The sequence below is a fragment of the Equus caballus genome, chromosome 12, assembly GCF_041296265.1.
Source record: "Equus caballus isolate H_3958 breed thoroughbred chromosome 12, TB-T2T, whole genome shotgun sequence".
Taxonomy (NCBI): Eukaryota; Metazoa; Chordata; class Mammalia; order Perissodactyla; family Equidae; genus Equus; species Equus caballus.
In genome coordinates this window covers 40,459,939-40,478,055 of record NC_091695.1, presented here as the reverse complement: position 1 = coordinate 40,478,055, position 18,117 = coordinate 40,459,939, and the positions used below count along the sequence as shown (strand labels likewise).

Below are 18,117 nucleotides of genomic sequence, written 5' to 3'. Positions count from 1 at the left end.
GTACCTCAACATAATAAAGGCCATATATGATAGACCCACAGCCAACATCATACTCAATGGACAAAAACTGAAAGCCATCCCTCTGAGGACAGGAACAAGACAAGGGTGCCCACTTTCACCACTCCTATTCAACATAGTACTGGAGGTGCTGGCCAGAGCAATTCGGCAGGAAAAAGAAATAAAAGGAATCCAAATAGGTAACAAAGAAGTAAAACTCTCGCTGTTTGCAGACGACATGATCTTATATATAGAAAACCCCAAAGAATCCATAGAAAAACTATTAGAAATAATCAACAACTACAGCAAAGTAGCAGGGCATAAAATTAACGTGCATAAATCAGTAGCATTTCTATACACTAACAATGAACTAACAGAAAAAGAACTCAAGAACTCAATCCCATTCACAATCGCAATGAAAAGAATAAAATACCTTGGGATAAACTTAACCAAGGAAGTGAAGGATCTATACAATGATAACTACAAGACTTTCTTGAAAGAAATTGACGATGACATAAAGAGATGGAAAGACATTCCTTGCACATGGATTGGAAGAATAAACATAGTTAAAATGTCCATACTACCTAAAGCAATATACAGATTCAATGCTATCCCAATCAGAATCCCAAGAACATTCTTCACAGAAATTGAACAAACAATCCTAAAATTCATATGGGGCAACAAAAGACCGCGAATTGCTAAAGCAATCCTGAGCAAAAACAAAGCCGGCGGAATCACAACCCCCGATTTCAAAACATACTACAAAGCTACAGTGATCAAAACAGCATGGTACTGGTACAAAAACAGGTCCACAGATCAATGGAACAGAATTGAAAGCCCAGAGATAAAACCACACATCTATGGAGAGCTAATCTTCGACAAAGGAGCAGAGGGCCTGCAATGGAGAAAAGAAAGTCTCTTCAACAAATGGTGCTGGGAAAACTGGACAGCCACATGCAAAAGATTGAAAATTGACCATTCTTTTTCACCACACACCAAAATAAACTCAAAATGGATCAAAGACCTAAAGATTAGGCCTGAGACAATAAGTATTTTGGAAGAGAATATAGGCAGTACACTCTTTGACATCAGTTTCAAAAGAATCTTTTCGGACACTGTAACTCCTCAGTTGAGGGAAACAATAGAAAGAATAAACAAATGGGACTTCATCAGACTAAAGAGCTTCTTCAAGGCAAGGGAAAACAGAATTGAAACAAAAAAACAGCTCACTAATTGGGAAAAAATATTTACAAGCCACTTATCTGACAAAGGGTTAATCTCCATAATATACAAAGAACTCACACTGATTAGCAACAACAACAGCAAAAAAACCCGATCAAAAAATGGGCAGAGGACATGAACAGACATTTCTCAAAAGAAGATATGAATATGGCCAATAGACACATGAAAAGATGTTCATCATTGCTAATCATCAGGGAAATGCAAATCAAAACTACACTAAGATATCACCTTACACCTGTTAGATTGGCAAAAACATCCAAAACCAAGAGTGACAAATGTTGGAGAGGATGTGGAGATAAAGGAACCCTCATACACTGTTGGTGGGAATGCAAACTGGTACAGCCACTATGGAAAACAGTATGGAGATTTCTCAAAAAGTTAAAAATAGAAATACCCTATGACCCAGCCATCCCATTACTGGGTATCTATCCTAAGAACCTGATATCAGAAATCTCAAGAGTCCGTTGCACCCCATGTTCATCGCAGCATTATTTACAATAGCCAAGACGTGGAACCAGCCTACATGCCCAGAAACTGATGATTGGATAAAGATGATGTGGTACATATACACAATGGAATACTACTCAGCCATAAAAAAAGACAAAATTGGCCCATTCACAACAACGTGGATGGACCTCGAGGGTATTATGTTAAGCGAAATAAGCCAGTCAGAGAAAGACGAACTCTATATGACTCCACTCATAGGTGGAAGTTAGTATATTGATAAGGAGATCTGATCGGTGGTTACCAGGGAAAAGGGGGGGTGGGGGGAGGGCACAGAGGGGGAAGTGGTGTACCCACAACATGACTAACAAAAATGTACAACTGAAATCTCACAAGGTTGTAATCTATCATAACATTAATAAAAAAAAAAATCTTATTTCTCTCTCCTCTTCCACCTGAATCATTTCTAGATTTCTATCTTTGAGCTCACTAATTCTCTTTTCCACATCGTCTGCTCTATTTCCAATGCCTTTTAGTTTGTTTTTCAATTCATTAATTGTGTTCTTCATCTCCAGATTTTTTTTTTTCTTAGAACTTCAATCTCTTTGGTGAAGTACTCCATTTTCAATAGTTTTACTCCTGAGCTCTTTGAACTTTTTGAGTTTTCTTGTACTCGTTGAGCTTCTTCATGACAGCTGTTTGGAATTCTCCATCAGTTAGACTGCAATCTTCTGTGACTTCAAGTTGGGTTTCTGGAGAGTTGTCATTTTCTTTCTGTTCTACCATGTTGCTGCTGCAATTATTCATGGTGCTTGATGAGTTGATCCTCTGCCAGTGCATGTGTGGTAGTACACACCTTTCTTACTTGGGTAAGGCTTTGGTTACTTTTATTCTGATATGCTTCTGGTTGTATCTGAGATTCTGCACTTCCCACCCATCACTGCTTGTGCCCCAGGCCATCAGTACCCTCCTTGTTCTGCATATGCCTTGCTGCTTATGATGTGGCTTCAGTCTCGGGTGTTGCCACCTGAGTCACCAGGCTGTGAGCACCTCACTGCTTCTGGGATCTCTTGGGCCTTATGTTCCCCTACTGGCTTTCTTTGGGTTCTCCCTGGGTTCAGGTGCTGCTTTCCCATGCACCACCTGGGTTACTGCTTCTCCTGGGTTATCTGGTTGTGCTGACAGCACCACTGCTGGGGGGCTGTGTTAACGGGTGTTGCAACCACTGCCGGGGACCCAGGGTCTTGTATACATCACCTGCTGCTGGTAGGGCTGCTGTCACTGATGCCAAAGCTGGGGGCTGAGTCATAGATTCTGCTGTGGTTTGTGAAGCCTCATGTCTCAAGTGTTACCTGCCTCTGCTGGGAGAGTGGGAGGGGCTCAGCCATGAGTGCTGCTACTGCTCCTACAGACTCTACCTCCAGTGCTGGTCTGCTTTCTGAAACCTCAGATCAGCAGACCATTGCCTCTGCTAAGGGTTTCCACATTTTGGTTTGCTACCTCTGGGGAAGAGGGAGGGAGCTGGGCCATCAGCACTGCTGTGCTTCCTGAAGCCTCAGATGGTGAGCTCCCCCTGCGACTACAAAGGGAGGGCAAAGGGTAAGCCATGTGTGTTCTTGCTGCTCCTGCAGCCTCTGGTCTCTGATGTCATTGCAATTTTTGAACCTCAGGTCAGAGCACTACTGCCACTGCCAGGGTGCTCTGCATTTTGGATCACCATCACCACTGGAGAAGGAGGGGCTGCTCCTCTGGTTCCCCTGCCTCCTGGAGGTCCAGACCACCCACCTTCAGACATACAGATGCATGGATCTCTCAGACATTCTGATGTGCTCTGTGGGGAGTCCTTTGTTGGCCAGTGGATGTCCTACTGCTTACAGCTTAGAGGGGAGAGACAAAGGGAAGAACTCACACTGCCATGAGGCTGATGTCACTCCTCTAGTTTTCTTTTCTTGTATTGTTCTTTTCTAGTTTTGGTATCAGGGTAATGCTGGCCTCATAAAATGACTTTAGAAATTTTCCCTCCTCTTTGGTTCTCTGGAAGAGTGTGAAAAGCATTGGTGTTAATTTTTCTTTAAATGTTTCATAAAATCAGCAAAGAAGCCACCTGGTTCTGGGGTTTTCTTTGTTCAGAGAGTATTGATTTCTGATTCAATCTCGTTACTAATAATTGATCTGTTCAGATTTTCTATTTCTTCCTGATTCAGTCTGGGTAGGTTGTTTTGTTCTAGGAATTTTTCCATTTCATCTTTTTTGTCCAAATCTCTTATAATATATATATAAAATAAAATTATAATAAATTTCTTATAATAAAATCTCTTATAATATAGTTTTTGGCATATGGCTGTTTATAGTGCGCTCATGTATTTCTGTGGTATCAGTTGTAATCTTTCCTCTTTCATTTAAAATTTTGTTGATTTTGGCCCTCTCGTTTTTCCCTTGGTTACTGTAGCTAAAGGTATGTCAATTTTGCTTATCTTTTCAAAGAACCAATGCTTAATTTTGTTAATTTTTGTATTGCTTTCCTGTTCTCTATTTCATTTATTATTTCCTTCCTTCTGCTAAGTTTGTGCTTAATTTTTTTCTTTTTCTAGTCCCTTGAGGCATTGACTTAGGTTTTTTATTTGAAATCTTTCTTGTTTCTTAATGTAGGCATTTATCACTATGAACTTGTCTCTTAGAACTGCTTTTGTTGCATCCCATAAATTTTACTATGTTGTGTTTCCATTTTCATTTCTCTCAAGAAACTTTTTATTTCTCCTTTAATTTCTTCTTTGACCCATTGGTTGTTTGGGAGAGTATTGCTTATTTTCCGTGTATTTGTGAGTTTTTCAGTTTTTCTCCTGTTTTGATTTCTAGTTTCATACCATTGTGGTCAGAGAAGATGCTTTCAATCTTCTTGAATTTTCTAAGACCTGTTTTGTGGCCTAACATATAGTCTATCCTAGAAAATGTTCCATGTGCACTTGAGAAGAATGTGTGTTTTCCTGCTGTTGGATTAATGTTCTGCACATGTCTGTTAGGTCCATTTGGTCCTTAGTGTTGTTCAAATTCTCTATTTTCTTATTGATTGTCTATTTGTTTCATTATTAATTTTTGCTGGCTAGATTGTCACCATTACTTCTCTTTTTTTCTGGACACAGAGGAAGACTGTCCTTCCCAGTCTTATAATTAAGTAGGGTCTATATATCTTTGAGTTGACCGTGGACTGTGGACAGAAGTGACATAGGCCACTTTCAGGCCAGTCCATATAAGATTTATTTTGATTCTACACATTCCATTTGACAACATGGCTGGAAACAAAGAACTCGTTGATGAAAAAGTCACCTAATGGAAGGAGTTGTTTCCTGATTCATTGCCTAGAGGATGGGAGCCTGGATGGCTCCTTGATTGACACCAAGTTATGACATCAGTGAGAATCATTCTTTTATTCAGGTAACCAATTATGATTCTGGATTTTTTTTACTGCAACCAATTACCTTGATTAATACAATAATGCTGTGATTATAATGATGTTTAAAAAAGATAACTAGAGAAGGTTTGTATTTATTTCTTTTTATATATGTTACCAAATTTATTTGAAAAAATATTTTACTTGAAAAGAAAATGTAATATATATCTGTAAACGAATGTGTCAAAAGAGGTTATACAATTATACACATATCACACATATCCAAATTTTACTTAAAACGTGTATTTGCGATGTATCTAGATATATAAAAATGATGTTAATGTTGGCTCCCAGTGGGTGGATTTATTCCCAACCACTCTTATCTTGTTTTTAATTTTAATTAATTAATTTATCTATTTTTGGATGTACATCATATTTCGAATTCTGTGTAGATTACATCATGCTCACCACCCGAAAACTAATTATAGTCCATCCGCTCACGTGTGAGCCTAATCACCCCTTTTGCCCTCCCCTCTCCCCCCTTCCCCTATGGTAACCACCAATCCAATCTCCAATGCTATGTGTTTTTTTGTCGTTTTTATCTTCTATTTATGATTGAGATCATATGGTATTTGACTTTCTCCCTCTGACTTATTTCACTCAGCATAATACCCTCAAGGTCTATCCATGTTGTCACAAATGGCCGGATTTCATCATTTCTTATGGCTGAGTAGTATTCCATCATGTATAAATACCACATCTTCTTTATCCATTCGTCCCTTGGTGGGCGCCTAGGTTGCTTCCAAGTCTTGGCTATTGTGTATAATGCTGCAATGAACATAGGGTGCAAGTATCTTTATGCCTTTATTTTGAAAATTTTCAAATATGAAAGGCAATTCAAATGAATACTGTAGTGAATCCTGGTAAAAGCCTCAGTTAGATTCACCACTAGATATCATTTTGCTGCATTGTAGGTATTTCTTCGTATAGACAAAAATACACACACTCTTTTTGTGTTTTGCTGTTGTTGTTGAATCATTTGAAAGGCATTTAGAAGTCATATGATATGTCACTCCTAAAGTTTTAAACATGATGTATTAAGAATAAGGATAGTTTCCAATATTATTACAATTCCATTATCACACCTAAGAATGCTAACAATAATTCCTTCATATCAGCTATTAGACCATATTCAAATTACCACAAAGGTCCAAAACATCTCTTTCTAGTTGTTATTTTTCTTTATTCCATTCATGATATAGTTGGGCTTTACACATTGCATTTTTCTGTTATGTTTTATTAGTCTTTTTAAATCTAGAATGATCACTTCACTTATTTTTTTCATGATATTATCTTTTTGAAATATCCAGGATGGTTGTCTTATAGAGTATGAACTAAGGACAATTTAAAATGTATTTTAAATTTTTATCTATATTCTAATTTTTACATGGCACATTTTTGGTCAGAAAAATAACAAAAGGTTAAAAATGTAAAAAAAATATTTGCATTTTCCTTGCTGATGTCTTTGAGAATCCTTTTTTAAATAGGCTATTTTTTAGAGCAGTTTTAGGTTCACAGCAAAACTGAGCAGAAGACACAGAGGTTTCCCATACACCTCCTTCCCATCCACCCCCACATGCATAACCTCCCCCATTACCATATCCCCCACCAGATTGGTCCATTTGTTGAACTGACAAACCTACGCCGATATGTCATAATAATCCAGAGCCCATAGTTTACATTAGGGTTAACTCTTGGTGTTGTACATTCTATGGGTTTGGACAAATGTATAACGTATAATGTATCCACCAATATAGTATAATACAGAGTATTTTCCCTGCCATAAAAATCTCCCATGTGTGCCTATTCATTCTTCCCACCCTCCACCCAAACCCCCGGCATCCACTGATCTTCTCACTGACTCCTTAGTTTTGCCTTTTCTAAAATGTCATACAGTTGGAAGTGTACAGTATGTAGCCTTTTCTGATTGGCTTATTTCACTTTGTAACACGAATTTAAATTTCCTCCATGTCTTTTCATGGCTTGATAGCTCATTTCTTTTTAGCGCTGAATAATATTCCATTGTCTGAAGAACCACAGTTTATGTATCCATTCACCTACTGAAGGACATCTCGGTTGCTTCCAAGCTTTGTCAATTATAAATAAAGCTGCTATAAACATCCATGTGCAGGTTTTTGTGCGCACATCACTGTTCAACTCTTTTACTTTGGGTAAATACCAAGAAGCATAACAGCTAGATCATTTCATAAGAGTAGGTTTAGTATTGTAAGAAACCACTAAACTGTCTTCTAAAGTAGCTGCACCATTTTGCATTCCCTACAGCAATGAATTAGAGTTCTTGTTGCTCCACACTCTCAACATTTGGTGCTTTCAGTGTTCTGGATTTTGACCTTTCTAATAGGTATGTGGCATTATCTCATAGCTCTTTTAATTTGCATTTCTGTGATGACATATGAGATGGAGGATCTTTTTGTATGTTTTATCGCCATCCATATATCTTCTTTGATGAGGTCTCTATTAAGGTCTTTGGCCTCTTTTTTAATCGGGCTATTTGTTTTGGGTTTTTTTATTGTTGAGTTTGTATTTTTTACCTAAAAATTCTTTATCAGATATATTTTTTGGAAATATTTTTTCCCAGTCTGTGGTTTGTCTCTTCATTCTCTTGACAGTGTCTTTTATAGAGCAGAAAATTTGATTTTAATGAAGTCCAGCTTATAATTTTCTTCTTTCTGGACTATACCTTTGGTGTTGTATCTAAGAAGTCATCATCAAACTCAAGGTTACCTAGATTGTCTCTTATGCTATCTTCCTGCAGTTTTATAGTGTTATGTTTTACATTTAGTTTCGTGATCCATTTTGAATTCATTTGGTGTAGGGTGTAAGGTCTCTGTCTAAATGCACTTTTTTGCACATTTATGTCTAATTGTTATACTACCATTTGTCAATAAGACTATCTTTGCTCCATTGTATTCCTCTGCTCCTTTGTCAAACATCAATTGATTCTATTTATGTGGGTCTATTTCAGAGCACTCTATACTCTTCCATTCTTTCACCAATACCACACTGTCTTGATCACTGTAGCTTTATAGTAAGTCTTGAAGTCAGGTAATGTCAGTCCTCCAACTTTGTTCTTCATCTTCAATATTCTGTTGGCAATTCTGGGTCTTCTGCCTCTCCATATTAACTTTAGAATTAGTCGTTGATATGCACATAATAATTTTCTGGGATTTTGGTTTTGATTGCATTGAATCTATAGATCAAGCTGGGAAGAAGTGACATCTCGAGAGTCCTTTTAATATGCAGTAGGAATAGGGAAGGCTTTTTGTTACTGACATTACGCAAAGAGCCACCAATAAACAGTTTCTACTCTAAGACAGTGAGTATGACTTATCACTTCCTCCTCTTTGCCCCAATTATTTAATACTTCTATGATCCTGAAAGAGGCTAAGCAGAAAAGAATGTGATGAAATTCTATATATTCTCAAAGTCAGTGGCCTAGATAAGGGTTCATAATAACTTCATTATCAAAAGGCTTGAGTGCTGTAGCAATGATTGCCTTTCTCCAACTTCTGAAATATAGGAGTCCTCTTTTCTTTCCATCATGAATAAGTAGAGTTACCATAGAATTTTCATCCTCAATGGGGTAGTTTGAGACCAAAAAGGGAAGTTATTCACAATTAAGTGTAGTGTGCCCAGGCACATGAGATGACTGGTCACTCAAGACTTAAGGAAAGTTGGGCTATAGCATTGGGTGTGCAAAGGGAAGGGATTCTAGGAACTGATGCTGAGCAGCTTTGTCTAAGCTCAGATTCGTGTTCAATTGGCACAAGACTGTGATTACTAAAGTAGCTGTCTGAGTACCAGAAGTCCATGCCTATACCCTGTGTCACCCTCGCCAAGAGTTTTTATAACTTGTTTCTACAAAGGCACCAGCATGACTCTTGCCCCTCAAATGGAGCAAAGGTGAGGTCTGGTTTGTTTGAGAAATTCAAACCATGAAGATTTTAGTTGTTTTATTTACAACTGGAAATTAAGATATTCAACTTTTTTAAGGAAGGAGTCCTCCCGAGAAAAGTATGAGACTGCAAGTTTTTTAATTTTGGTGGAGAAGGATGTTCTAATGGGAAGAAGGGATATTCCAAATTTTTAATAATCAATATATGAGGGTCACTTATCATTAATAATGGACATTGGCCTTAACACTTGAAGTGTTTACATAAAGTTGCCTGCTGGACCACATACCTCCCCTTTAGTGGATGGGTCATGGGGAGATGGTGAATATTTAGGATGCTTGGTATTTATGAGCTGAATATCAGCCTGGTAGACGTTATATTTGGGGTAAGTTGTTTTCAAGCAGGTAAATATTCTTAGTACTGCTTTCCCCAACTTGACATCTCCTGCTGCATGACCAACAGGCACTTCCAATTTATTATGTCCAAAACAGAAGTCTGGACTTTCTCCTCCAGATAGTTTCCTTTTCCTGTCTTCCCTCATCTTATTTAGTGGTATCAACATTCATCCATTTTCTTGGGCTGAAGATATAGATAAGATCCTTGATCTTTTATTTGCCGTATCAAAGGCTTCTTCTGAAAAATTTGAAACCATTAGGAAAATTTATTGCATTCTACAGATAGCTTCCTAATGCAGCTCCTTGTTAACATTTCCATGGTCCACTTTCTAATTAAAATTCCCACCATTTTTCCTTAGAAATATTTGATAGTCTCTTAAATGATATCCCCACACCAGTTTTGCTCCCTCAGTTAGTTATCAATGAAATACTAATAATATAGATTAAAATTCCATCATAATACTTCTCCTGAAATCCTTTGGTGGCTGCATTTCAGGTTCCAGAAATAAAGGAATTTAACTCTATAACCTTCCCTCCACTCCCTCAGAAAAAAGTATAAAACCGTGCATAACACAAAAAAGCAACTACTCAAAGAAAGTGTATTGGAGAATGAAGAGAAGCAAGTACTCTGTGGTGGAGAGTGTATGGGCCCTCAGAGGAGAGCAGATAGGGAACAATATAAGGAAGATCCTGTTTCCATGGCTATACCCTGGAGCAGGGTACATTCCACACAGTAAGTACAGATTGCAGTGCATGTGCAAAACCTGCGCTCTTGTAGCCTGGAGAACCAGATGATAGACTGTGGGAGACTGGGTACACTGAAGAGAGTGAGATTTCCAGCCATGGAAAGTGGCAAAGGGAGGATCTTTGTGTGTGCTACACATCCCTGACTGGCCCCTGAAACATACACTTGCAGGATAAGCTCAAAGCTGGTCAGCTAAAGACAAAGATCTGAACTGAGGGCAGTTGTATAAGAAACAAGTTTTTAGTTCAACCCCAGGCATGAGTATTACTCACTAAAATGAAAGAATTGGTATTACTGATGAATAATACTGGAATCCAGAGTCTCCACAACTTAATATTTATAATACTAAAGGTATAATTCAATATTTTCTGATCTGTGAAGACCAAAGAAATGAAATCCATTCTCAAGAGAATGGAAATAATTCAAATCTTCTCCTGAGTGAGACAAATTTTGAATTAACTAACAAGTATTTTAAGGAAGTAATATAAGTATCCTCAAAGATGTAAATAAAATATGATTGAATAATGTATGAAAATCACAGCTGAGAAGTAGGAAATCCCAGCAGAGAAATTGACAAAACAAACCATAATAATAGAAATTCTAGAACTCAGAAAGTATGGTTTCTGGTATAAATATTCACTGTATAGATTTAGTAGCCATGTGGACACAAGAAAAAGACTATGTGAACTTGAAGATAGAGCAACAGAAGTTATAGAAGGTGAAGAACAGAGAGAAACAATGCTTTAAATAAATCAACGCAGAGCCTCAGAGTGCTGTTAAACCAGAGTAAGCAAATATTTACAGTAAAGACAGATAATTATTGTTTCATGCTTTCTGAGCCACATACAGTGTTTATCAATGTTCATATTTGTTTTTCCTTTGATATTAATATTTGTGGTTCTTTATTGCAATTTAATATATATAAAAGAAAATTTGCCATTTTTATCATGTCTAAGTTATACACCCGTGACATTAATTAGATTCACAAACATCATTACTAGCAACATTATATAGCAAACATCATTACTATCTATTGCCAAAACTTTTTCATCATTCCCAACAGAAATTCTGTGTTCAATAAAGCAGTAACTCCCTTTCCTCCCTTCCCCCTCATCTCCAGTCGTCTCTGCTCTACTTTTCTCCTCTGTGAATTTGTGAAATCATGTGAGTGGAATCATACAATATTTGTCCTTTTGTGTCTGTCTTACTTTACTTGAGACTTGTTTGTGTCCTAAATGTGGTTTACCCCAGAGAGTATTCCACCTGCACATCAGAATTTTGTGTATTCTGCTATTGTTGGGTTCCACATAAGTTTGTAAGTTCTCGTTGTTTTAATAGTGTTAAAGTTTTCTGTTTCTCATTGTTCTTTGGTCTAGTGGTTCTGTGCATTATTGAAAGAGGTTTATTGAATCAGGTGACTGTTATTACGGAACTGGCAATTTTACTCATCAGCTCTGTCAGTGCTTACCTCGTAAGTTTTGGGCTCTGTTGTTTTGTGCACCTATGTTTATCATTGTTATATATTCTTGTTGAATTGAGTTTCTTAAAATAAATATATGAATTCCTTCTTTGTCCCTTATAACAGTTTTTGAGTTAAAATCTATCTTATCTGATATTAGGAATAGTCAACCAAGTGTTCTTTTGGTGACTGTTTACATAAAATATCTTTTTCCATCCTTTTTTTTTCAACTTATTTGTGTCTTTAGATCCAAAATGAATCTGTCGTAGACTGCATATAGTTGGATCCTATTTTTTTAACCCACTCTGCCAATCTTTGCCTTTTCACAGGAGAGTGCTTTCCATTTACATATAAGGTAATTAATGATAAAAATAAACTTACCTCTGCCATTTTGCTATTTATCTTCAGTGTGTCTTATAGCATTTTTGTTTTTCATTCCCTATATTGCTGACTTCTTATTTGCTTAGTTGCTTTTTTTGTAGTGACATGCTTTGTTTTTCCTTTTGTGTATATTCTATACATATTTCCTCTGTGGTTACCATATAGCATCTTAAAGTTATGGCAATCTAGTTTGAATTGATAACTTCAATTGCATAAACGTCTCTACATCTATACAACTATATGCTCTCCCTGTTTATAATATTGATATCAGAAATTACATCTTTATACATAAACATAGATTTAAAATTATTTTAATGCATTTGTGTTTTAAATCCTTTGGAAAATAAAAAGTAAACTTACACACCAAAATTGCAATAATACTTGTTTTCATATTTGCCTATATATTTATCTTTATCAGAAAATTTTTTTCCTCATATCTATTTCTTCTTTGAGTTACTGTCTAAATCCCTTTAATTGCAAACTGAATTTCTCCTTTGAGCATTTCTTGTAGGGTAAGTCTAGTGATGTTGAACTCCATCAGCTTTTGTTTGTCTGTAAGTATCTTAATTTGTAACTCATTTTTAAATGATCTTTTGCCAGATATAGAACTAACTCTTGTTTGATGGTTTTTTTTCTTTCAGCAATTTCAATATATCATCCCACTGCCGTATGGCCTCCAAAGTTTCTAATGAGAAATTTAGAAATGATCTCAATGAGGATGAGTTGTATGTGATGAGTTTCTTCTCTCTTGCTGCTTTCAACCTTCTCTCTTTGAGCCAGCCCTGTTGGCTTAGTGGTTAAGTTTGGAGCACTGTGCTTTGGTGACCTTGGTTTGGGTCCCAGGCATGTACCTACACTACTCATCAGTGTCCATGCTGTGCTGGCAGCCCACATACAAAATAGAGGAAGATTGTTCCTCAGCACAAAAACTAAAAAAAGATTTTGGTTTTTGACATTTTTATTATAATAAGTCTCAGTGTGGGTCTCTTTGAGTTATTCCTACTTGGATTTCCTTGAGGCTCTTGGATTTTCAGATTGATAGCTTTCATCAAATTTAGGCAGTCTCCTGCATCATTTCTCACATAATGTCTCTGCCCCTTTTTTCATCTCTTCTTTTTCTGAGACTCTCATAATTAGTATGTTGGTTGCTTGCTGATGTTCCCTGACTCCCTTAGGCTCTGTTCACTTTCCCTCATTCTTTTTTCTGTCTGTTCATCAGACTCAATAATTTCAACTGCACTATCTTCATGTTCACTGTTTCTTCTACCTGCTCAAAACTGCTGAAGAATCCCTCTAGAGAAAAATGTCAATTTGTTATACTCTTCACCTCCAAAAATTCTAGTTGGTTCCATTTTTGTAATTTCTATCACTTTGTTGATATTCTCTTTTTGTTCATGCAGTATTTTCTTGAGTTGTTTTAGTTCTTTTTCCATGTTCAATTTCAGCTTTATGGACATATTTAGGACAGTTGTTTTAAAGCCATTGTCTGAAAGTCTGAATTCTGGGATTACTAATAAACAGTCTCTGTCAGGTTTTTTTTTTTTTTTCCTTTTTAAGGGCCATGTTTCCATTTCTTTACATGACTTCTGGTTCTTTTGTTGTTATTGAAAATTGAGCATTTGATTATCATAATGACCTAACTCTGGAAATCAGATATCCTGTCTTCCTCAGGGTTTGCTCATTCTTTTATTAATTGTTGAAGGGTTTAGTAGCCTATTTTTTTTCAGTCCTTTCCAAACTGCTTTGCAAAACTATTAGCTCATGTTCAGCTAAGTTTTGACTGAAATTTCCTTGATTGCCCAAGGGTCTCCCACTGTTTGTAGATTTGATCTTTTTGTGGGCAATCCTTAAAGACTTATCTAGGCTTGCACTGTCGGTAGGTATCAACATAAGGTAAAAGCTTTAGATGTTCTTCTGTCTCTCCTGAGCATGTGTTTTGCCTGGCCTTATACATGACTTTCTAAATTCCCCCTTATATATGGCTGTTTTTGAAAGTCTTAATTTCCAAAAGGGTTTCAGCCAAGCCTCTCTTTCAGGTCTTAGATGATCTATAATATGTGTTCAGCAGTGTTTGTTGTATGTCAAAATCTTTTCAAATAAAACTCTCAGAAAGCCAGAAATAGAAGAAAATTCCTTAAACAACTTTAAGGGTATCTACTATAATCCTATAGCTCACATTATAATCAAGTTGGAAAAGTACAACCTGTTCTACCTAAAGTCAGAATAAGGTAAGGTTTTGTCATCTCTCACCACTTTCATTAGCATGATACTGAATGTTCTAGCTATTAACAGAAAAAGAGTAAAAGGAAAAAGATAGGAAAATAATAAGTAAAACTATCCTTACTGGCAGATGAAAACATAATGCTGTAGAAAACTTTAAAGAATTCACAATAAAGCTACAAGAACTAAAAAATAAATTTATCAAGATGGCAGTTGGTAAGATCAGTATATAAAAGTCAATTTCATTTTTAAATAACAGCAATGAATAATTAGAAATTAAAGTTACAAAAACAACTTCATAGCCTCAAAAACTAAGTTAATTAGAAATAGATTTAATGGAAAAATGACATGCTTTCCACAAACTATAAATGTTGAAAAAGGAAATTAAAGAAAATCTAAAGTAATAGAGAGCTCCATAATGTTCACCGATCAGAAAATTCAATATGTTAAAAATGATAATCTAACCCAAACTATTCTGTAGGTTCAAGACAAACTCAATACAATTCTAAAAAGAACCAATTTTCTGACTTCCAACAACATAGTATAGTGTGCCTCTTTTGGACTTTGCCTAAGTGTAATTATCTAGTCTGTTAATCACTTATATTTTGCTTCTTCTGCTCAACTATATGGTTTTGATATTCATTTATCTTACTGCACAGAGTAGCTTGTTCATTCCCTTTACTGTATATGAATTAATTATGTGAAGTTCCTGCATCTTACTCTATTACTGATAGACTCTAGATTGTTTCCAGCATTTGGATATTATGAATAGCTGACAGTGTTATTTTAAAAGTATCAATTTGTTCATGCCTCTCTCCTACACATAATCCTTTAGTTCTTCCTCTCAGCTTTCTGATGAAATTCAAAATCCTTGGATTATCTTTCCCCCCATTTCAGCTAGTTCTCCACTGTACTCTGTGACTAGACCCTTTCCATCCCCTGATTGAACTACATTGTGACACATAAAAATTGATTTATCTATAATTTCTCATGATACCATCACAGAAAGCCATGTTACTGGACTGCTGAAAATGAACACTCTGACTCTAAACTCATTTCTATGTTACGCTTCCATGATATATTTGGTGTTCACATTTCTCTGTTGAGACAACTGTAAATATTATGCTGGTGAATGATAAGGGGAACCTCCCTCAGGAGAGACACGGTTGGCTGTTGGCAATGATTTGAGAAGAGATCTGTTTCAGAAGAGGTACTATCAGCCATAGCATACCCCAAACTTCTTGCATGACAGACTGTGACAGCAGTTGTTATTAGATTAATTACTTTACATGATTGCAAAACTTACCTTTAAAAACCTGTTTTTGCAAATGCAAGAATTAAGATGCCTGGCATAATTTTTCAACACACCACCAAAGACACATTGCTCCCACAGGTTTTATAGAAAAATCTACTCATTATGTAAGGGCAACCAAGCCATAATGACCACTCCCTCAGAAGCCACAAGCATTCAGCTCACAGGGTCCAGGAAAGTGGCACCCCTGGCCAAGGGAACACACAGTTTTCCATATCTGTGTCTTCAAACGGGCTGAATCTCATGCAATGAAACATTTTCCTCTTCATTCCCATAGCTAACACTTTCTCATGTTTCCAAACCAGATGTTATAACACCTCCTCTGTACCTGCTCTTATGACGTGCTTCCAAATTTGATGGAAGTGTCATTACTGTGTCCTGTACACCAAGCTCAATGTTGAAAACGTAGCACTGACCATACTGATTAATTCTCCACTTGAAATTCTAGAACACTGGAGGCAAATGCAGCTCTAGGACAGTGTAATTTGCAATATGTATTTCTGGAGGAAAGAATGATTCATGAAATGATGAAAATACCCAGGGGTAAAGGCAGCTTTGATCCAGAGACACTCACCTGTCTGATAAATGGCCATATATGATGCCTCCCACCAGCATTCCAGCCATGACTAAGAATTTAGACACTGAGATCAGTGACTGAAATTCACATACCAGGTCCCACTGCAAGAGAAGGAAACTTGCAAAGGAGAGCTCCACAGCAGCCTATAACCCCTCCATGGAAACACCTTCAGATTACTTGCAAATTTTAGTATATCAGACCCCTATCTTCTTTTCCAGCTTCCCTTTCTACGTTACCTGACATTCTAATTAAGACCTCAGGTTAAACATAGCTTTTTTCTGGAAGGCTGCTGTAAAATTGTGGGGTTTATTAATGCTCTGTTTTACTCTATGCTAACTGGTTCTTAAACCTGGCATAGAGTGCAATTATTTGAGTTTTCAAATTTTTTTCATGCCTGAATTCATCACAGACCACTTATACGACTGCTCTGGGGTACAGTTTGAGCATGGATGTTTTCATTAACCTCCCAAATATTTCTAATTTTCAACCAAATGGTAAGCATTACTGACCTAGAATAACATTTTTAACATATTACATAAATTACTTGCTTACATTTGGTCTTTTCAAGAGTAAAATCACTACAATAGTAGTCTATTTTTTAATTCATTATTATTATTATTTATTTAAATGTAAAGCATTTAATAAAGAAGCAATTAATATTTGCTGAAAGATTTAAGAATGAGCACCTATGTAGTGACTGAAGGCTTGAAGCATCTTCATTATTTTTTCTATCTCTAAACACCCACATTATGAACTCAGAGCACATCTACAGGGCTTCTTACCTCAGTCACAGTGGTGGAGGAGAAGGAGCTTTGGTCATACACCCAGCCATTCACACATGGCTCCGTGTCCAGCTCACTCATATTAGGGAAGGTCCCATTCAGGTGAAGGAGCTGCCACTGGGGATGAAGGAAGCGACGACAATTTTCTGGCCTCAGGTTTGAATCCAGTGGGATGGAGATTCTCAGGAGGGTGTCCTGACTGAGGATCCCAGTGCCATTAGCAGAGACAGTGTCATTGTCGAGGATGTGGACCCAGCAGCGGTGACCAGGGATGGCTGCAGTGAAGTTCTCCAATAGCATATGAGGGAACACTATAATGCTGGAAATACAAAGGCAAACAATCTGAAGGATCTGGAACCTCCCCAGACCTCCAACCAGATCCAGGAGGTCCTGAAAGGCCATGAAGGCTCAAGAAGTGATCCCCAAGATGAGACAAAATGACCGTATCTAGAAAAGTTAGAGAGAAAATATTTCCTTCCACACGTCACACTAAATGTGTGATGACCACACTTTCTACTCAATTGATCCTGTCTCTCTTCCAAAGCAGGGCCATGGAAGCTGTTTCTCAAAATTGTGTTAGGGTCGGGTAGGTAGCCGTTTTCCTTAGTTACAGCGAGAAATATTTTGCTAATGTACTTCCAGTAGTTGACAATTAAATCTGTTAAAGGAGTACTTTGCAAAATTTCTTGTCTTCAGCAATGCTTCGAAGTCAGCACTGGACTTTGACCTACAGAATCTTAGTAAACAATCTAAAATAAACCTGTTACATAGTATGCACTTCTTGCCAGAAAATCTAACCGGTAAGGCTCAAAAGTGAAATGCTTTTTAATTTTCCTTTGAAAAGAAGAGGAAGCATTTTGCTTGTTTAATGCTGGATTTTGATGAAAGGTGTTAATGAAAATAGTCCTGAGTTAAATTAAGGCAAGTGAAACATGGTGCAATCCTTTCCTTTTCATAACCAACATTCTGCTTCAGTTAAAATCATATAGAAATTCACACTGACAGTAATTTACTAGAAATAGAGGCAGAGTGGGCAACGATGGAGACCAGAAGGGTAAACTAGTGGTAAGAGCATACTGAGGCTTATTTGTATTGGTTTGTTGATTCATCCAGATAACACATGTGAGGACCTTTTCTGTGCTAGTTTGAGGAATAAAGCAATGTTTCAGACAAGGTCTTCATGACTCAAAGTCCAGCGAGT

The 18,117-nt window shown here is 36.9% G+C and overlaps 1 protein-coding gene across 3 annotated transcripts in view; it reads right to left on the bottom strand.

Annotated features, from left to right (window-relative positions):
- LOC100064462 (organic anion transporter 7) overlaps positions 1–17,633 on the bottom strand; it is a 41,397-nt gene extending 23,764 nt beyond the window's left edge. The window contains exons 1-2 of one of the 3 annotated variants that reach the window (XM_070230040.1): positions 16,917–17,633; positions 16,132–16,235 (exon numbers count right to left, since the gene is read on the bottom strand). In XM_070230040.1, coding sequence (XP_070086141.1) covers positions 16,132–16,235; positions 16,917–17,318 — 506 coding nt within the window. In that variant the 5' untranslated portion in view covers positions 17,319–17,633. The remainder of the gene's footprint in view (positions 1–16,131; positions 16,236–16,916) is intronic. The other 2 variants (XM_001495364.6, XM_070230039.1) reach the window with 2 other exon arrangements.
- Between the last annotated feature and the right edge of the window lie 484 nt (positions 17,634–18,117).